General features: G+C 38.4%; 1 protein-coding gene across 1 annotated transcript in view; it reads right to left on the minus strand.

Annotated features, from left to right (window-relative positions):
- Nucleotides 1-484: 484 nt before the first annotated feature.
- The window catches only part of LOC139688574 (zinc finger protein 271-like), a 28,115-nt gene continuing 5,513 nt past the window's right edge, over nt 485-23,086 (minus strand). The window contains exons 4-7 of the mRNA XM_071586127.1: nt 10,173-10,403; nt 8,052-8,162; nt 5,607-5,777; nt 485-2,530 (exon numbers count right to left, since the gene is read on the minus strand). Coding sequence (XP_071442228.1) covers nt 1,970-2,530; nt 5,607-5,777; nt 8,052-8,162; nt 10,173-10,403 — 1,074 coding nt within the window. The 3' untranslated portion in view covers nt 485-1,969. The remainder of the gene's footprint in view (nt 2,531-5,606; nt 5,778-8,051; nt 8,163-10,172; nt 10,404-23,086) is intronic.

Below are 23,086 nucleotides of genomic sequence, written 5' to 3' on the forward strand. Positions count from 1 at the left end.
GAAAGAGTCGAAATCGGTTAAATACTTTGGGTGCAACGACTTGTACGTCTAAGTAAACTAAAACATCATTGAAATTTTAAGACTCATTTATTAAAAAGGGAACTTTTTATTTGCTATTTCCGTGAAAATGATCGAACTTACGGCACCTACTTCAAAATAACTCCAAGCAACAAGTGTTTTTGCTCTGTTGTAAAAAGGTCAATGAAAAAATCCATCGTGAATATCTCAACGTATAAAGAAAGCCACAAATTCAATGTTATGAGTGATTACTTTGAAACTTTTTAATTAAATGAGAAAGCATATATTTACTAATGATGTTCATATATGTACCAAATAGATAAAAGGAAATTTTTGCAAAAGAAGCTACAGAAAATAATACACAATATAAATAAATCAAACTATTTATGTGGAACATGAAAGAACATTCAAAAAAATTGTTATTTTTTACAGAAAATATATTGATAGATCTTTATTGGTTCTTTAAACACGTATTTGCTACATGCATTGAATGCATCACATAGATTGCAAATATTCAGACAGACACAATTACAAATGAAATTGGAGATTGAATACAAATAATAAGAATCATAAATAAAAAAGGAACGGTAATGGCACACATAAGAATGATATTATTTATTTAGAGAGATGTGAATTCATCCACTGTGTAGACTTGTATGCACTGGAACTGATAAAGCTTAAATTTAAATCATAACAACTTTTCCATATCCCTTGGTTTTCCAGAGGCTCACACCAGCATCACAAAGGTTCTTAGCACACAAAGCAATGTGCTTTGGGCAATTATTCTGAAGTCATTACACCCTCTTGTGCTGTGCCTGTGAAGAAGGTTTGTATAAAAAGTATTGGTAACAATTTTTTCCTCACATTTGAGAGAAGTACTAAATTCAGTCCAACGGTTATTCAGTGTGCATATTATTGATTGATAAAATTAATGCACACCATCTTCACTTAAACTTGGCAATGCAAAAGATCTGTACTAAACTCATCCCAAAAGTCTTGATGGATGACCAAAGGCCAAGTCGAGTGCATGCTCGTGAAAACTTCCTGCAATGATATTGCAACAATACCCCATTACAGTCCCGACTACGCACCAACTGACTATTTCCTACTCCCAAAAATGTTCCCTCAAAAGACACCACCATGGGACCCTTAGTGCCGTCAAAGAAGCTTACACATGTCCCCTAGAGGACATGTTTCCATGATCAAGGAATGTACTTGGAAGAATTTTGAGGCTTTGAAGAAATATTATAAGTAATTTTGTTACTTTCAGAGGAAAAACAATCTGATTTTCTCACTCCATTAGCAGATAGTACTGTGTTCCTCTTGTACAATTATACATAAATCCACCCATTTATCAAAATGGCTGAAAAAAGAAAATTATTGTGATTCGAATAGCCACAAAATTTTAAAAGGATCACATGGATTGAAAAAGTGAAGTTTATTTGTTTCCTATTTATATTAAGCTCCTTTTTTTAAAACTTTGGATCCACACGAATTGAAATTGTTATTCTATGACCATATTTCCCTGTATTTTGCTAAGCCTCATACATTAGCACAGATAATCGAGATGTTAATGCACTTCCCGAGTAGGAGGCAATACTGCTAAAATGAGACATGTTGGTTAAGCATAGTAATATTTATATCATAAGTAGTCAAATTGCTAATGCATATGGGATAAAAATGGATGAAATAGTTTTTGATCTAGTTAATATTATCACACTAGAGCCAATTATAAACAGATCGAATATGTATCCATTTTTATTGAAAATATCCCATGAAAAAAAAAGAATGATTTTGGAGAAAAATTTCATTTATCTACAAAATGCTAAAAAGCTGTTTATTATTTCTTCCTGGCAGATTGAGGGAATTCGTGGGAAGAATTTTTGATTACCAATCAATCCTCAGAGTTCTAGTGAACTTAATTCTGTCGCCTTAGCTCTCCTTCGGAGATTCAGTCAGTTATTACCTGTTTGTGCAACTTCTTGTGCGTCGTTAGGTCGCGTGCATGTTTGAATGTTTTTGAACACATTCCACATTCGTATGGCCTTTCGTCTGTATGTGTCAGCATGTGTCTCTTAAGGCTTGACCTCTCTGAGAATGCTCTTGAGCATATTGCACATTTGTGTGACTTCTCCCCAAAATGTACACGCACATGGCGCATCATGGTTTGTTTGAGAGCAAATGATTTTGAACAAATCTCACATTTATGCGGCTTTTCACCAGTATGTGTCAACATGTGCTGATCTAGGTGTCCTTTTTGATGGAAGCCTTTCGAACATATCTTACATTTGTGCAGCCATTCACCAGTATGTAATAGCATGTGTCTTTTAAGGTTTGACTTATCAGAGAAGGCTCTTGAGCATATTGCACATTTATGCGACTTCTCCCCCGCATGCATACGCATATGACCGGCTAGACTTCCATCCCCTTCAGGAATGTCAACATCTCTCTCCTCCTTGATGTCCACTTCCTCATTATGAGGCAACTGCAATTCTCCGTCTTCTGAATGGTCCTGTAAGATCAAAGAAAATCATTATAAGGTAGAGCATATCTGCAGAAAACATGAAGCAAACGTCCCACCAACTGTCATTCTTAGACTGAAATTGTACAAAGGTATACAATTGATATAAAAATCAGTCATAATAATTTTAGCATTTACTTAATTGAAATGAACTATGTTTCTGTCTTCATAAATATTTCTCATCATGAATTACACCTTATGACATCAAATGATAATAAAATTTCCCACATTTTAAACACAAATCAACAGGGTTGAAGTACAAGAGAGTTCAAGAATGAAAAGTATATTAAACTATGCATTTCCATAGGATTATCACAATTAAAAGGAGTATTTACATTCTCCAAACCATTACTACAATCACAAGAATAGGTACTGCAGCCCATTACGTTTACTTCAGGTGAAGTTAAGAGGCATGAAAACAAACAACAAAGTATGATAGGGATGGCAAAATGGTGGAGAGAGGGCATTGTTGGTATAAATCTGAACGAGGCAGGAGAGAAGACAGATAGATGCAGAGAGCATATGGCAGTGTGATCCGGAACACTTTGACAAAAGACAATGTTTCACGTTCATCTTACCATTGGTAGTAGTATTAGGTGAAGTAATAGTACTAGTACTTGTAATTAAGTTTTCTAGGGCCCATCAACATCAATGGTTATTTCCACCACTGTCAATAAATTTATACCCTCAATACTCTAGTAAGGAATAGTAAATAAATACATAAATATAAGGTGTGATCAGAAAAAGACAGGACTGATTTTACAACTTGTTTATTTTGACGGATAAAGCTTGATCGCACTTGTTGCCCTCAAAGTACGTGCCTTGGCTGAAGACACACCATTGCCAACGTTTCTTCTAGCTCTTGAACCCTGCCTGGTAAGCCACCTTAGGCGTCCTCTTCAGGTCCGCCGTACAATTAGTTTTGCATGTCCACAATACAGCCGAATCCGCACCATTTCAAGGTTGATTTTAACTTTGAAAACAAAAAAAGTCTGATGGAGCCACGTCTGTGTAAGGTGGCCGTGGTATCATGGAAGTTCTTGTTCTGGCAAAAAACTCTGTCACTATCAGCGCCGCGTGTGCCCGTGCGTTAGTGTGGTGGAAAGGCGAAGCACTGTTTCTCTACACGTCTGGCCTCTTTTGGCTCACTGTGACCCTCAGCCTCTTCATAACCTTTACGTAGAAATCTTTGACGGTTTGATGTTGAGGGACATATTCGTAATGAATCAGCCCTTGCCAATAGGGCCCAAGGCAGAATCCAAAACTAATTGTTCACTTCATCAGCTTTCTCCATTAAAGTTAAACGGAGATTTTCCAGCACCAAATCATTCACCAATTTGGCATGCTTGGGGTCTGTGAAAGGTTTGCCAATCATCATTTGTCGAAGTTCTGCCCAATTTAGAAGGACTGTACCGCTCAAAACACTGGCTTCCACTTATAGCTTCATTAACAAAGGCTTGCTGAATCATTCCAAATGTCTCCGTAGCACTTTCACTGAGTTTGAAACAAAATTTCATTCGCACACGCTGTTCCTCTAGCTCCTTCATTGCTGCCATTGCACGCAGCGACGAACAGGTTAAAAAAATACCTACCACTGCTGCTGTGTATCGACTTGACGTAAACAAAAGCAACACCTCTCGTTTTAGTCCTCAGATGTGACGCTAGATGGTGAACTGTCTCGTTTCGATCCGTTCAACAGTTCGTGCAGAATAAAATCAGCCCGTTATTTTTTTATCACACCTTGTACATAAATAGATAAATACATAAATAAATATGTAAATATTCACAACCAAAAGCCATAAAATTAGGATACCACAAATATACTTGTCCCATCAGACCAGTTTCTCTTAACAATGTCAAAACCTTATTTAGAAGTTGGGATCATCCTTTTATATATGAACCAAAATACCCCTTATTTAAAAATTTTTCTTTAGCCCCCTGGTATTTTTTGTAATGTGTCAAAATATGGTTTACCCTCGGGGACAGGGCTCAATCTTTGCAGCAAGGTTAAACTTTCTCCTCCATGAAGAGAAATGTCTGTGAGAAGACACAGTACCCTACCCTCAAGCACATGATGGTGACATCTTCCAGAAGATTTTCCCAGAAGGAAGAGTGCCAAAAGTCAGGTGAACACAGTGTCCGTGAAGATAGGGTAAATAAACACATTTGTTTACTCTGTGGAGAAACAGAAGCTGTTCTCTCGCCACCAGTACCTCTACATATTTAGGGTTACCTGGACTTGCATGAAGGCATTTACGAGCCGTATCGACCAACTATGTATGGCTAGGTAGTCTACAAAGAGTGATGCCATCACCAGGGCATTGATACAATCCATCACATTGTTTATTGCGATGGCAAATAACATCATGCTTAGCACTTATCCTTTAGATACCCCCTTCTCCTGCATGAATTATGCTTATTAACATTTCCCAATAGAAAGGGTCATTTTACGCCTGAATCCCACACATGAATTTCGTTTAAAAATATTTGTCACAACACGCTATTGTAAGCCTTTTAAGGGTGGAACAAGACTATAACGACATGTTGGCATAGAAGAAAGGATTCCTGGATGAAATTCTCAGTTCCAAGGAACTGCAGAAGATGCCACCACAGTAACTTTTTATGGCACGCCACATGGTCCTTAGTGAATCTCTACCGTCGTGAACCATCCTGAGTGATGAAAAGTTGTCACCTATCCAAGCACCAAAAGAGAAGTCAGTTGAACATTCTTTCTCTTACTTTGCAGAGACATCTGGTGAGAAAGGAGGGACCATAGCTATTCAGTTCATTTTTTTTCTTGCCCTATTTAAGATCAGATATCACTATGGACTCCCACCAGGAGCTTGGGAAATTATCCTCGATCCACCAATGGTTGATGGTATTGAAGACCTGCACCAATGCCGCTTCCAGAATATGTCTGAGGAAAGTGTTGTGGATTTCATCCATACCCGGCTAAGTGCTGTGGGAGTCTGTGATGGCAGATTCCAGTTCTCAGGGCAAGAAAGGCTCATTGAATTCCACTCTTATTCTACCCGCACCAAAATTAAGAGGGACCCTTTCAAATCACCTCTTTATGTTTAAAGAAATCTGTACCATAGCTTTCATCACTGCTATTAGCAGTGAATTGCTTCGTGATAATGACGCTTATATCAGGGATGAAGTCACCACCTGGGCCAGCTATGAGCAGTTGTGAGATGACAAACGAGCCCTTTGACCTGGAGATTTTCTTCACTTTGTCCTGTACGTGAGTGATTGGGGTTCTATGGTTGATCTTAGAGACGTGATCAACGGAGGAAGCCCTCTTGGCCTGCTTCATGGCCTTTTGAGCTCACGCTCAGAGTTGTTGAATAGAGGCAAGCTTTGTTGTGGTGGGGTATTTTAAAAAACATAATTAAAACCCTTTTCCTCATCCTGACCCCGTTGCATTTCTCGTTCCACCAAGGGACAGGTTGCTCGGGTAAGTTTACCAGAGGACCAAGGAACACCTGCGGAAACTGCTGCTACATGCGATGACCTTAGCCTCTCAATGTTGTGCTAAGCATCAAAACCAGCATTTTATTTAAAAGGCAAAAGGAACTTAAATAGAGGCTAGTCATGGCTTATGAGCCTGTTTTCCGGAGAATTGATAAGATTACAGGAAATGTCTCCTTTGGCGAGGAAAAGAAGTAAGTGACCACTCCCACAGAGATCATGGGGACGTCTTAAGCTTAGGAGCTGGACTTCTTTAGCATATAGAGAGATCTATAACTGAGAATACTCCATTAAAACTGTCGAAATGCATTTTTTCACTAAAATTTAATAAAAACAGGCTAAAACCCTCGATAAAATTTGATAAATTCCATTTTCGCCTGTTACTTGGAGACATAGACTGTCTCTAGAAAGATCGTGTCCATTAAAATCGCTGATCAATATAAATGGCCAAGGTAGCTGATAAACAGGGGCTTCTAAATTCCAACATGTTATTGGTGCACCCTCTGGCATATAAACATTGCATAACGTTACCCTATCAGAGATTTATACTGACTGCAACTGCTTGGAATGGAGAATTCAGGAGGACACTCAAGGTATAAACGCCTCATAATTCACAAGTGCTACTCTACCTTGGACTCATTGACTACTTGTGCGCTCCAGTCTAAAAACCGTGTGTGTATCCCTTTGAAATACCCACGTCACCTTGAAATGTGTCTCTTGCTGAAAAACACTTAGAGGGTTTAAAATCGTGGATTAAAAATACCAGGTCCTCCTTGAATAAATAAAAACCATTTCAGTTCCACACTAACATAAAAACCATCAATTACCTCTGGCATTCTTAGCTTAGCCGAAGGTGTAGAGGATGGTGTCTTTTCAAGCCCTCTTGACGTGTGCCCTTGGGTGGTTTTTAGCGGTCTCTTCTTGGAAGGGCCTGCCGGAATAGGTGGCTCATTGTCCATATCACTCTTCACCCCTTTGGTGATTTTCTTTTATTTTGTATGCTTGTCCACAGCGCTGTCTTTCAGATCACCTGTTTGCATGGCAATGATATATTTTGGCAACAGGAGAAAGTTGGGGCCATTTGCACCATATATTTTATACTTCCTTTCTGTTAGGTGACTCTTTTGAGGGTCTTTATCTCCATGACCTTCCTTTCCTCTTTCATCTTAGGTCAATTAAAGAGTGCATTGAACATTCACCCTTGTAACTTATGCAAAGAGTTTCTGAGTGGTACCCTTTACCCTGATGCGTGTCTTTGCTACAGCACAGCCAGGTGCTGTAGCAAAGGATATGCCTTAACATCACGATGCGACATAGCTGAAGTATTGGCACTGAAAATGATGCACTGGGTTGGGAATGAAAGGCCGATCTGGAGCAAATTCATATCCAACAAACACCTTGTTTGGGAGCTTGTCTCAGTCGACAATCAAACACTCCCTAAGAAAACATTTCTCTCTTCACCTCATCAACTTCCACGCATAAGAGATTATAATAACTAATGACTCCCTGAGTTTAGAGTGTGGTGCATTTCTACTTTTATCAGAATGAAATGGAGCATCCCCATAGCCAATATTTTTTCACTGTCTATCGTGCAGGGTCTCAATGAGCAACACACCATCCCCCAGTTTATTCAAGCACTTAGGGTCACGTGGTACGATCTGTGAAAACATTCTTCGTACAAAGAAAGGAGACACCTTTTTCTGGGTCTTATCTTCCTGGAAACACATAATGATAATACCCCACTTACATACGACATAATAGTTTTCACCCCCAACAGCGTGCAGATGGGATATTTTGGGTGGTGGAAAGGTTCTTTCCCCCATGAAAATATATGTTTCATCCCTGGGCTTCCACGCCCACCACGGAGCCACACACTCAGGATGACACCCTGCCTGATTGGAGAGGTCCCCAGGGCTAACTCGAGAGATATAACACTTCAGGAGTGGTTATCAGTTTTGGGGTGGACCTTTCTTTCCCTTGCGGGCCTCTAGGCACGGCAAACACATTGGCAGAACGCAGGGCCGATGTTACTACCACACACAGACAGTGGATCCACAGCACTGTCCAGGCCCAGACCAGAACAGTGTCCTGCACGAGCCATTGCGGGTTGGGCTTTATTTTCAGAATTTTCTCTGCACCCTTTCAGTCGCCCCTAAAGACAAGCAGGGATATGCAGGAGTATTCTCAATCCCCGTACCCTCAGGTATCCTAGCCATTAGTGTACTCAGAAGAACAGATAGTGCAGTCATTCACCCTAAACTACGCCCTACTCACATCAACTAGTTCTTGCATCATTTTGTTTTTCTTGCACTATAAAGAAAGGTCACCCTTATCTTCTTTTCTTTCTCAAAATTCCCACAGTGCCTTCCTGCATTAAATGCATGAGGAGTGCCCCATCAGAGTTTATCGCCAATTTCCCTTTCATTTATGAAATCATACGATGAACACCGAGCATTACAATTACACCTATTTAGAGGTCTTTTGCCATAAAACTTGCCTCGTCCAATCAAATTTTCCAACGTATTACATTGGAAATATTTTTGCAATACATCCACTATAAACAATGCCCAAGGTTCATCTCAATTCCCTCCACAGTTGAATGCAGCATCCTCATTGCCACTGAATCTGTTCTTTCATTAACAAGACATGTACTCAAGGGCTGACACCTTCAGGGATGTGTAAAAGAGGGCAATTTCTATGTACTATACATACAGTTTTCAAATTGCAATAAGACCTAGGCAAGGATGCACCTCTAAACTCCATCTATTCACCGTCATTACAACCGATGCATATTTAGGAATATGGTCCACATTACAGGCAAATGGGGAACATGACATAAAGATGCATTTTCTGGATATATTTATTGTCCTTGACTGAATATGACCATTTATATAATGCAAAAATTGGCTTATATCTGTGCCTCACATATAATTCCTACAATTTTGGGTAATGCATTTTATTGTTATCCAATCAGGAATTATCATTTACTTTTATTAAATTTAATATATAATGCTATTATTTTTATTTTCATCATGTAATCATTCCATCAATATCAATTATAACCAATTTCAATACTTGGCTGGTTGAATGTTGCTAAACATAATTATGGAGGGTAAAAAGAAACTTAACATTTCCACCAAAAAGATTTAATTTTTTTGGTGGAAATGTTAAGTTTCTTTTTAACCAGATAATGACAGAATTCCACAAAGTTAAACCTAAAGCTGATAAGTTTATAATTATGGAGACTTGATTCCAAGGTTTTAATGGAAAGTATATCCACACTTATTGAATGGGGAGTGGGATTGGGCATTAAAGTAATTGAAATAGTGTCAGGCCCTTGAGCAGACAATATTCTCAAATGGAACATAAAGGTTTCAGAATACTAATAAATGGTGAATTACACTCACCAAATTCCCTGAATCCTCCAGTACCTCTACATATTTAGGGTCACCTGGACTTGCATGAAGGCATTTACGAGCCGTATCGACTAACTAAGTATGGCTAGGTAGTCCACAAAGAGTGATGCCAACACCGGGGCATTGATGCAATCCGTCACATTGTTTATTGCGATGGCAAATAACATCATGCTTAGCACTGATCCTTTAGGTACCCCCTTCTCCTGCATGAAAGATGCGGATAAATACTTGCTCATCCTTACTTTAAAAACACAGCTTGTTTACAGTTCATTAGAAAAAGGGCCATTTTGCCCCTAAATGCCCACATATGCATTTTGTTTAAAATTTTTGTCCCAACACACTACTGTAAGCCTTCTATGGGTTGAACAAGATTAGAGCAACGTGTTGGTAGAGAACATGCCACAACGGTAACTTTTAATGGAGCCACCCAATAATTTGCATTTCAATGCACCAATTTCAGGGTGTTAAAATCATTCACCATGACCGGGTGAAAAAATTTGTGCATTATGAATTATATAACCAATTTCAATACTTGGCTGGTTGAATGTTGCTAACCATAATTATGAAGACATGATTCCATTGATTGCAATGGTTGATGGGAAAGTATATCCACAATTACTCAATGGGGAGTGAGAAAGGACATTAAAGGAAAAGAAATCTAGACAGATTGTCCCTTCAGTAGACAACACACTCAAAGAGACTACTTAAAGGTTTCGGAACTCTAATGGATGTTAAATTACACTCACCAAATTCCCTGAATCCTCAATGTCTGAGCAGTGACTGTCACCTTCCTGCATTGATGGGGCAATGGACCAATCTATATCCTTCTCCATTGAAGCACAACATCCACCGGCAGCATCAGTGTCTACCTCTTCTTTGACAATAATCATGTCATCTCGGACATCCACAGCCCTGTTGTCAATAGCATCACTGGCAATGATGGCATCACCAAAGTCTTTCTTGATCACACCAGAACACTAACAAAGCATACAATGTTAGCATTTAATTATGGCAGATGGTCAAACATTTCAATATAAGAGCACCAGGGCAACAAATCCTGCAGGGAAAATCATGGAGGAGAGTAAAGATCTGAGTATTATCAAAGAAATGGGATTGTATCAAGAAAAAGATATCGAATGCAGCAAAAGACACTATAGGAACCATAAACGGGAAAAGGACAAGGAAACAATTGGATCACGGTGGAGATGATTAAAAAGATGGAGGAGAGAAGAAAATGGATGAATACAAACACAGAGATAGGAAAAATAAAGTACAAAGACTCAAATCATAAATTGAGATGGGTAAAATATAAAGCAAAATGAGAATGGTGGAAAATGCAGTGCAAGGATATGGAAAATTTGGAGAGGGAGGGTGAAATTGGTGCGCTATACAGCAAGGTTAAATCACTATCAGGAAGTAAGAAGCGAAGATCTATGCTAACAATTAGAGATAAGGCGGGTAAGTATAATAGTTGACACAGAAAAGATCCAAGAAATATGGAAGGAATATGCAGAAGAACTGTATGGTAAAGAACTTAGGCCAACAAGGTTAGACATAGAAAAGGAACATTACATAGATGAAGTTAGCTTAGGTCCAGATATACCTGACGATGAGATAGAAAGGGCTTTAAGAGAGATGAAACTAAATGAGACCGTGGGAGCGGATAACATTCCTGCAGAACTAGTAGAAGGTTTAGGCAAATGTGGGAGGAAGAGTCTATATGGCCTCATTCGTAGTATCTATGAGGAAGGAATCTGGCCGCAAGACTTTGTGAGAACAGTTTTAGTTCCTATTCCGAAAAAGGTAAAGGCCACGTCATGTGAGGACTACTACCTTGATCAAAAGGTTCCCGGAATAACCACCGTGTGGCGCTCCCATCGTTCCGATTTGAGTTATGTTTTTTTTGTTAAATTGGTACATCTGTTGTTGATATTCCCTTTAAATCTAAGTGTCATAACTTGACATTTGCAAAAGTTACGTAGCCAAGAGTACATCTATCTCTGTGTGTGTTGGCGATTTTTTACAATTTCAGAAATGGATTTAAATTTGCAACAACGAACTTGTATTAAATTTTGCGTAAAAAACGGATTTAGTGGCGCACGGACGTTGGAAATGTTGGAAAAGTGTTTCGGCAACGATTCTCTAAAAAAAACGGTCGTTTACCAGTGGCACGAGCGGTTCAGAAGTGGTCGTGAGTCAATCGAAGATGATGAACGCAGTGGCAGACCATCGACATCGAAAGTCGGTGAAAAAATTGATAAAGTAAAAGAAATGTTGGTCCATAACCGCAAATTAACCATCAGAGAAATAGCGGAGGACTTGAACATTGCCTATGGATCCGCCCAAGACATTGTGGTTAATGATTTGGGTTTCCGTCGTGTAGCAGCAAAGTTGGTGCCAAAAGACCTCAATTTCATGCAAAAAAGAGACCGTGTTGACGTCGCAAAAGACATGATTTGCGAGGCTGAATCCGATCCCACATTCATCAAAAGGATCATTACTGGAGACGAGACGTGGGTTTATGAGTACGACACGCAATCCAGACATCAGGCAAGTGAATGGCGTTCACCAAATGAGCCGAGACCAAAAAAACCACGTCGTTTTCAGTCAAAAAAGAAGGCAATGCTGACGGTTTTCATGGATTACAACGGTGTAGTGCATCATGAATTTTTGCCAGAAGGCCAGACAGTAAACAAAGAGTATTATTTGGGCGTTATGAGACGTTTGCGTGAAGCAATTCGCCGAAAGAGACCAGAAATGTGGGCAGAAAACTCGTGGATTTTGCACCATGATAACGCACCGTCGCACAGTGCTATCATTATTCGTAATTTTTTGACGAAAAATGCAACAAATACCATCCAACAGCCACCGAATTCACCTGATTTGGCTCCCTGTGACTTCTTTCTGTTCAATCGAGTTAAAAAACCATTACGGGGAACGCGTTTTAGCAGCCGAGAGGAAGTAATGGAAAAATCGCAGGAAGCACTGATGGACATACCGAAAACCGAATATAAAAAATGTTTCGAGGATTGGATCAAGCGCTGGCATAAGTGTGTTGCAGTCGATGGGGATTACTTTGAAGGGGACAATATAGATTTAGATGAATAAACTTGTATTTTTAATTTTCTGAATAAATTCCGGGAAATTTTTGATCAAGGTAGTATAGGACAATTAGTTTGATATCTCACGCAGCTAAAGTTGGCCTCAGGATCATAAACAAAAGGGTTGAGAGTAGGGCAAATGATTACTTAGGGGATGATCAGTTTGGGTTTAGGAAGGGGAGAGGTATGCAGGATGCCCTTGCAGTAATGAGATTATTAATCGAGAGGAATATAGAACACAACCAGGAGGTATTTGCCTGTTTTGTAGATTTCGAAAAAGCGTTTGATAGAGTGAATTGGGAAAAACTAATGAGTATTCTGCAGAAAATAGGAATAGATTGGAGGGTAAGGAGGCTAATCCGCAACCTGTACATGTCTCAGACTGCTCAGGTGCGGGTGGGAAACGGGGAGTCCGGATGGGCAGTGTTAGGAAGAGGTGTAAGGCAGGGTTGCCCATTATCACCGTTGCTGTTTAACCTGTATGCAGAGAAAATGATCAAAGAGGCATGGGAAGAACTGGAGGTAGGAATGAAGGTGGGCGGGGAATTCGTAAAATCAGTTAGGTTTGCTGATGACCAAGCTTTAGTTTGTCAATCAGCCAAGGGGTTGCAAGCATTGCTGAGTGAATTAGAAATTCAGTGCGACAGGTATGGGATGAAAATCAATATTAATAAAACAAAGGTTATGCGATTTTCTAGAAAGAAAATAGGCTAACCTAAGCATTAAAATAGGAGGGTAAAAACCAGATCAGGAAGAACAGTTTAGATGCATTGGAAGTGATATGTGTAATGGATCACCACGGTCAAAGTAGTAGGGACGTAATGAGATTGCACTAGGCAAAGAGGCTTTCACAAGGAGGAGGGAGTTAATGACAAGGATTTTGAGTAAGGATGTTAAGAAAAGACTCGTAGAAACTTTGATATGGAACATAGCTATGTACGGCAGGGAAACATGGTTATTGAAGCAGGAAGATAGACATAAATTGGAGGCTTTTCAAATGTGGGTGTGAAGAAGAATGGAGATGGTAAAATGGACAGAGAAGAAAACAAATGAGGAAGTACTTGGTATGGTGGGCAAAGAGAGGGGCTCGTTGGGAGAAATATTATGGGTGCAGGAAAAGTGGATCAAGAGGGTATTGACCGGCAGTGGGATGTTGAATACTGTAATAGAGGGGAGAATGTTAGGAAAACAAGGAAAGGGCAGGAACAGGACAGGAATGTATTGACGGGATGAAGGAAGGAAGTACTCAGAGATGAAGAGAGACTTGATGCAAAGAAGGTTGCTGGATTGTCTTGTTAGGAGTCACAAAATATTTATTTGGTATTTGTGTCCATCCAAAAACCTACCTCAACCGGTAGATTACCTCATAATAATATGGAAGACAGAGATGACAGAGACATTGGGAAAATATGTTAAGTTAAGGCTCGTTATAACTTATTATCCAGCATAGTTTCGTAAGGCGTCAAAACATGGTTATAAAAGCAATATGATAGGTGTATATTGGAGGCTCTTGAAATGTGGATGTGGGGGAGGTGAAGTAGACAGATAGGAAAACAAATATACTTTTACATGTTTCCTTTCCGGTAAAGTGAATATTTCCGCAAATGTCTAAATGCCTTTGAGTGGTCATGAAGATATGATATACGACAATGTTTTTTCCGTATTTAAATCAAAACAGATGCCACGAAATGTCCGTTATGTGCAAATGTCTTCGTGAATGACTTCGTTTAATGGAATAGATGAAACTGACCTCCTCTCGATTGATTATCCAGCCTTTCGTAGCAGGATTGCACCCCTTTCGGATGCGATTGTGGAAAACGAACAAACACTCGGCACATCGCCGCTTAAATAGCCGGAATTCCGTCAGCTTCTCCGAGCAGTTAGAACACACCAACCATGGATAATTTGTATCCTCCACAACCTAAGAAAATATTTTTAAAAATTACAAATATTATCAGCTATCGATACCACTGCTGCCAATATCTATTCAATTTTTCCCAACAGCGTAGGGAATCTATACACCAATTGCTGATTAATTACACGGAAGATCTCCGACAAACGTTATCAAACCAAGGACGTCACACACGCAACTCAACTTACTTTAACATCTATTAAATCTTCTATTGTCTTTTCTAACATGAATTCCAAGTTATTATCCTGTTCGAAAATATTTATCAACAATCCACTACTGTTTAAACACAATCTGCAGATTTTAAAATCGGTTTTATCACACATTCTGATCATTTTAACGTACTCCGAATGATTCCATGGACATTTTAACATGAAATATGTTATTTATAATCCAATATTACGTTAAGTAGTATTAAAAAATTTTGAACTGAGAACTGGCAACCCATTAATTCAACTTCTCACTTTACCTCTGCCATTTCGTTCTTCATCTGTTCTCTTCCTTTGAGAAGTACTTTGAAGGGTGGATGATTCAAAAGATTCTCAATGTGTTTCGTTACGATGTCAACGTGCAAGAATAACTATGAAGTTAAACATGTAATCGGTGTCCTACCGATAAAATATACTGCGCCATTATTCTATTCTGTTACTTCAGGGAGATATCTTGGATGAACGCCCTGAAGCGGGTGTGAAGAACACGTCCGAAAAATTTAGAACTGGTGATGAATTCTATTGATATGCCTATGATTGTTTTCCAAGGTAACATTGGTCATTAATGTATTCGTAGGTTAGGTTATTCGCCTTTATTTAACGAAGGACTTATCGAATAATATAAATTGGGCACCTTCTAAAGTCTCTATCACATCATCAAAATTATTGAGAGAATCTTATTTTATGAATAGTTAGCCTTTCGAAAATAATAACCAGAGCAAAGTTTTGTAGTTGCAAAAACATTAAAATGAAGAAATTAATCAAGTATAAATTAGTTAGTCTCAGAAAAAGGAAATGATTTGGATATTGTTACTTCGAAGATTAGCACCTGCAGTTATTTTAAACATATAAAAGTTACTAATTGAACAATCAACCTACCATCATATAATTAAACCACTGAATCCTCAGTACAAACCAGAGTTTTCAACGCCCTAGTGGGATTCAGCGTTTTCTCCAGACAGAGAAAAAGTTGACTCTGTAGAGGAGATAGATGTGGAGGCCACATGATTTTGCCGGCAGAATATATTAGGAATATACTATAGGAAAGCAAAATTTCTCACTCACTCACGAAGTCAGTGGGGTCCAGATTTGGTGAATATAGTGGATATTGTGGAGTTTAATTTCATAATTTTCACCATCAAAACTGTGCAAGTCTGAATTGTCTTGATGGAAGAGGAATTTTTCTTTGCCAAATGAGAATTTTTTGATTCCTTTGCTCAACTGATCTAATAACCAATCATAATTCTCTCCATTCAAGGTCTACACGGATTCATTGCCCATGGGTCAATGAATCCGTGTAGATGATTCCTTGTGAATTTCAAAAGTCATATTAATCCCCTTGCAGACTAATTTCAATGTCTTTACCTTCTTTGGAGTTGGATCGCTTTTAACAACCCAATCTTTCGACTGTTCCTTTATCTTTTGAGTATAATAGCGTATTCATGTTTGATCAACAGTAATATGTCATGGAGGATAAACTTGTCATGACTGCATCAGAAAAGTTCCCAATCAGCCTTCCTTCGAATTGACCTCACCGAAACATTTATCCTCCCCTTAAAGTCAATACATTGCCTTGGACAAAACATTATTAGTTCAAAATTACTAACGGTTTCGTAGTATCTCACAGCTTCTGTCGTATGTTTTGATGGAATATATTAGCATTTCTACAATGCTCTAATTGAAGCAAACTATTTCTAATAAATAATTGTGGGGAAATATTTGTGAGTACAGTTCTTAAATCTTACATGGGTTAAGAGTAATATAATAACTACAAAATACTTAAGGGTATAGGAAAATGTGGGTGGAAGAGTTTCTATGGATTTTGTTGTAAATTGACATGGGGGATGAATTAAATCCACTGCTCTGCCCTATCTTTCTCATAAGGACACAATCCTTGATGACAACTATATTGTGATCCGAGTCTGCTCCGGGGAAACTGCAAATCGACCATACTGTTCCTAAATCTTTATTTAACCATAATGCAAGGTCTGTCCTCAAAAGTAGAAAGAGATATTTTTTCCTGGAGAGATGGAAGGATGGGCGCAGATTCTTTTGCTGGTTTGAGAGAAGGGAGTCTCAGGAAAGGCACAGCTGGTTCCCAGCCTTGGCAGAGTGCACATCGTTGGTTTGCGAATCCTATATAATGTGACCTCACTACACTCCATCATGAACCGGATAATTGAAATTATACTATGGTATTGAATTTTGCCTAACACTGAGCTAAACCAGGAAAGAGACTGATGACATGCTCAACGCAGTTTATGAGAATTGTGAGTGATGACATGGGCATGAGAAAGGTATGTGCAAAATTGGTACCGCCAAAGCTCTCAGAAGAGCAAAAGGAAACAAGCCTTGATGAGGGAGCTAAGCAGCATTCTGGGCGCTGCCTTCCAGGTATGCACAAGGGATGGAAAACCTGCTGGCAGCGGTAAGTGGATGCACAAGGTTGCTACTTCATGTACTTTTGACCAAATGTATCAATTCTGGCAATAAATATTTTTTAAATGACTCAGTCCTGCCACTTTTGCGACAGACCTTGTATTATCTCCAGCTAATATTTTTTCTGAATCCCAAGGTATTTTCCATCATCATCAGTATTTCAAGTCTAGAATTGGTTTACCCTCCACTTTACTCTATTTAATGTCAATTCCCTCAAGCCTTGATACCTTCTCTGTCTTTTCCTTGATACCTTCTCTGTCCTTCTTCATTTGTCCTATGTACATGTCTCTTGATCTACCTCATGGAATCTTCCGTTCTATCATATTCCTAATCAATCCATTTTGACTGAATGTGGGTCTAATCCATCTATTTTTTCTTTGCCGTAATGTTCGCCATATTATTATTATTATTATTAAAAATACACATGTGCTGATAGACATTGTCAGGTGGCACACAAGTCCCAAATAATTGCAAAAGATAATACATAAAACTAGACTTCAAAACACAAATCTCTTTAACAAAACAAGTGAATCCCCATCCCATTTACAACCATTTATCAGCAAGAAAAAAAAAGATGAATTAAAAAAAAATTAAGCTATTACATATAATACCATACACCACACATCAATCAAATTATCACATATATGCCTTACATCTATTCTTAAAAGTATACACTCTGTTAGGAAAGGGCTCGAATATTTTTGCAGGTAAAGTGTTCCACTCAACAATTGTTCTATTTAGAAAAGAAAATTTTTTTTTATTTGTTCTCTGTGCCCGGCATTTTATCTTAAATTTGTGATCATTTCTGCCTATAAAATTTGGGTTCCCCGCCTCTTTCCTAAGATCTGCCCAAGCTTTCTCCCCCTTCAAAATTCGGAACATTCCACAAAGTCTGCTTACTTTTCTTCTAGATTCTAGAGGTTCCCAGCCCAGCGTTTCTAGCATGTCAGACACACTCTCCATCCTCCCATGCTTCCCCAGTACATATCGGGCAGCCTTTCTTTGCACCATATATGGTCCTGTCCTCTTCTGCTCTTCTTTATACTTCCTCTTTTGATAATTTGTCCATTTAATCTTCATCACTCTCCTCCAGCACTATGATTCAAAGGCTTCAATTCTTCCCTGGTCCACTTTTCCATTGTTCTAGGCCTTGCAACAATAGAACACCATGCTCCACACGAAAGTCTTGACGAATTGCTTCCTTGTTTCCAGCTTTAGGTTCTTTTAATATAGCGGTTGCGTCTTATTCATGAATGGGTTCTTAGCTTGGGCTATTCTTCGCTTAATGTCGGTTGAACTTCTTTCATCCCATGCTATGCTGCTGCCCAGGTAAATGAAGGATACCACTTGCTCTAGTTTCACCCCTCGAATTGCGACATCTGCATTCAGCTTCTCTCCTCCACAACAAGGATTATAGTTTTCTTCTTGTTGATGTTCATATTATATTCCCCCAGTGCTTAATCCATAGCACTTGTAGAAAGTTGCTTCCAAGTCCTCTCGCATTTCCACCACTACTGCGATGTCATCTGCTAACTGGAGCATGTTGATTTCTTCTCCATTTACCTTGACTCCTTTGATACCCAATTCCTGTGTTTCTTTTATTGCCTCTTCAAGGTATATGTTGAATGTTGCATGCAAGAGGTTACGTCCTTGTCTTACTCCTTTATTTATTTTAGCTTCTGTTTTTCTTTTATATTTTGCTTGCATTGTTGTAACCTGATTCTTGTAGGGATTATGGATAATTCTTTGGTCGCTATAGTCCAATCCAAGCGCTTCTAGTATCTTGAACATCTTATTTCATTCGATGTTGTCTAAGGCCTTCTCCAAGTCCATGAATGCCACCTATAATGGCTATTTACGTGCCTCATTTTTTCCACCAGAACTCTCAAGTTGAGAATTGCCTCTCTTGTTCCTCAGTTTTTCTGAATCTGAATTGGTTATCTGAGAGGTTTCTATCTATCCTTCCTTCTATTTTCAGCTAATTATCCGGGCAAGGATTTTTGATGCTTGACTCACCAGGCTCAATGTTTTGTGTTTTTCGCATTATCTGTTTTTGGTTTCTTCGGTTTAGTATTTTTCCATTAGCTGCTCGGATGTTTTGTGATTTTGTTTTTCTTTCCTTGAATTGCCTCTTCGCTAGTTTATAAGTCATCTTGCTATTTCCCTTTTTCGTGCTGTCATAAATTTCCCCTTAGCAGCTTTCTATCCATTCTTCATTTGCCTTCTAGCACTCTCATATGACCTGGTTCCGCGACTGTTCATAGAGGTCTTTTCCACTCTCCTTTCTTGGATTCTTGTGATTTCTTCTTTTGTCTATAAGACCTCTTATTTGAACTGTTATCTATGGTTTTTAGATGTTTTCGCCTTACTCACAAGGAGCTCGGCTGCAGCTTTGGTAATTATATTCCTTATTTCTTCCCATCGACTGTCAGTGCTGGTATTTTCATTATTTCCTTCTATTTCCCTTTTGGCGGCCTTGGTGAACTTTTCTCTTGCGGTCTTTTCTTGTAGCATCTTGGTGTTCCATCTGGAGTTTTGTCTCTTTCTTCATCTTCTTGGGGATCAAGATGGTGTGGTGGCTACCATACTGGCTTCCCACCCAGAGGGACCGGGCTAAAATCCCGGCGGTGTTGAATATTTTTCAGTGGTATCTCAATCCCTACTCAAGGTGCTTTGCGGAGGGTACTTCGAGTGAGTATGCCGTCCGTTGGATGGGACGTTAAGCTACCTTGGTGCCTTCCGTAGAGAGTAGGCTAATGCCAATGCCGGGTTTCTCTCCACCCTTCATCCTTTCCTGTCCATCCCTAATGATGCAAATGACCTCAGTTGTTGGTCACATCTCCTAAATACTACTAGTACTCCTCATCTTCTTGTATTGCAGTCTTCTGTCCATGATCATCGGGTTGTGATCACTATTTATATCTGTGTTGAGGTATTACTTATTTTCAAAAGTGAAAACTCCAAAGAGAATATTGTTAATGACCTTTTGTACACCTCCCATTCCCCCCTCCTAAACCTAACCCTTTTCCATACTTGTCTTAATGAGGTTAAAAAATCCCTCTACTTCCCCCACACCCTCCCTTAACCTTAGAGATATTTAAAGGGCTTTGTATTTATGTCTATGAATCATTTAAAACCCACCCACTTTCCTCCGCCAATAGGAGGAATGCTCCTCATTGGGGGCCTCGTGCTTTCTACCCTTCCCTCAAACTATCATTCCTAACTTCTCTGCCCATCCCACCTTCTCACCTCTCCGCCCCTACCCGAGTGTAGTATAGGTAGATGGATGCCTGTAAGAGTTGTCATCTAAAGATGATGTTGAATGTCGAAACCCAGGTTGTATTGTAATAAATTTTCAGTGGAATTTCAAAGCTACTATTTTTCATTTCCAATATGAATCGTACCAATAATTAACTATCAAGAGAAGAGCTGCCGAATGTATATTGTGAAGTGACATCTGTGATTACGTATCTTCTGACAAAAAATAAATATGAGGGTAGCTAAATTCCAAAGAAGCTGTGGGAGATGCCGGAACAGTAACTTTTAACTGAGTCATCCAGTAATGTGCAATTCAATGCAACATTTTCAGTGTAAAAATCACTTGCCTTGACTGGGATTCGAACCCAGATCCCAGAATGATTTTTACACTCTGAAAATGTTGCATTGAGTTGCACATTACTGGATGGCTCCGTTAAACGTTTCTGTTGTGGCGTCTCCCACAGTTTCTTTGGAATTTGTCAAGGTATAAACAGCATAAGAATTTAAAAGTTGGCTTTAACCTTGTGGACTGTGGCACGTCACACACGACTACCAATGCCTGTGACATTGTATGTATGGTATGTCGTCACAACATCTCGTTCCTTTAAAAGCCCTAAAATTTCAGAGATTGAGAGGACACCTCGAGAGCTTAACTGGATAAAGCACTCGACCGGATATTGAGGGATCTGGATTCGAATCCCAGTCGAGGCGAATGATTTTTACACTGAAAATGTTGCATGAGGGTTGCTATTTATATTTTCAGCCTTGTTATGAAAAGACAGTAAATTTATTTTTGAAAAAGGCTTTATCGTTTTTTAAAGTAATCTCCATGATAACTAATACACTTTTGCATGCACTTGGGCAATAACGCACATAATCATCATGACTTTATTTTTACGATCTATAATAAGGTGATGATAATGAAAAAATGCAGTGCCCTCTAAATAATTATCACATTTCAAGTGACTAGTTACCAAATGTATAAGCTAATATATGTATAAAATCAGTTTTTTTCCCATTTGTATATTTAACCCTCTTAGTACCGTGGAGATTCCAGGGGTACTAGGGAGAAGTGCGAAGGGTAATTTAAGAAAATGTATCACCTTAGTAAAAAAAACATTATGAAGTTATATGTTTAGATATCCAATTGCAGTTTTTTTATTTTTAAATAAAATATTGTAGTTAATAATGGTGTTATACATTTACGTCATCTGTAAAATATATGTAATTATTAAAGTATTATAAATTTGAAGAATATTTTTTTAGCAATAATATTTCGATTTTTAGACACAATACTAATATTTTTTTAAACACATTTTTCAATAAAACTACGATATTTAAATATAATAAAGAATTAAAAAGACATGTAGACAATATAAAATAAATAAGTAAAGAAAAACCAGTGAATTGCAAATTTTTTTGTCAGCCTCTGCATAGTTCGATTTTGTTGAAAAGGCTGATCTCACTGAGTCAAATTGGGACTTTTCCCCTTTCCTTGAGACTGCAGCAATGGGCTTACAATCTAAAGGCAGAAAAAAACGAAGTTCTTACTCACAGAGAACTGCTGACAATGTAATCCAATACACAGGGCGCAAATGATTAGATAGGATGGATGGCAGGAGAAACCAAAATGATTACAAAGCAGTGCCCTCATTTCCATTGTATCAACAAAGTCTGAATAAGCAGTTATATATCAACACCAACACACCATAGCACATTCAAGAGATTACAGATGAAAACAGATTAGTAGCCTTTCAGTGGCTCTTCATAGTGAAAAGACCACTCAGAAAAAAAAAGAGCAGACAATTAGGCTGAGCTTCCCGACATGAACAAAACTGAACGTAAAATTATAGTAAGAATAATACTTTTTGAAAAGCATTTAAAATTGCTAATAAAAAATTAAAAAATGTGTTATATAATTGTAAGGAAATCACCCTATCGATAGCACAAAAACCATAAGTTGCAGTGATTTAAACAATAGCCTACGCAAGAGCCAATATATCGGCCATCCGCACTTTTCGCCAGGGATACAAAAGCCGATATATCAGCCCGCCACACTGAGATGGTTAAACGTATCCACAAAGCCACAAATTCAATGTTATGATTAATTATTTTTAAACTTTTTAATTAAATGAGAAAACATTTATTTACTAATAATGTTAATATATTTACCGAAGAGAAGAAAAGAAATTTTCCATAATGAAGCTACAAAAAATAATACACAATGAAAATAAATCGAACTATTTATGTAGAACATGACAGAACATTCAAAAAACTTGTTATTTTTTACGGAAAATACATTGATAGATCTTTATTGGTTCTTTAAACACGTATTTGCTACCTGCATTGAATGCATCACATAAATTGCAAATATTCAGACAGACACAATTACAAATGAAATGAGGTTATTAAATACAAATTATAAGAATCATAAATAAAAAAGGAACAGTAATGGCACACATAAGAATGATATTATTTATTTAGAGAGACATGAATTCATTCACTGTGTAGACTTGATGTATGCACTGGGACTGATGAAGCTTAGATTTAAATCATAACAACTTTTCCATATCCCTTAGTTTTCCAGAGACTCACACCAGCATCACAAAGGTTCTTAGCCAAAGCAATGTGCTTTGGGCAATTATTCTGAAACCATTACACCCTCTTGTGCTGTGCCTGTGAAGAAGGTTTGTATAAAAAGTATTGGTAACAATTTTTTCCTCACATTTGAGTGAAGTACTAAA

This window comes from Hetaerina americana, unplaced genomic scaffold (assembly GCF_022747635.1).
Source record: "Hetaerina americana unplaced genomic scaffold, ioHetAmer1.1.p SCAF_20, whole genome shotgun sequence".
NCBI classification, from domain to species: domain Eukaryota; kingdom Metazoa; phylum Arthropoda; class Insecta; order Odonata; family Calopterygidae; genus Hetaerina; species Hetaerina americana.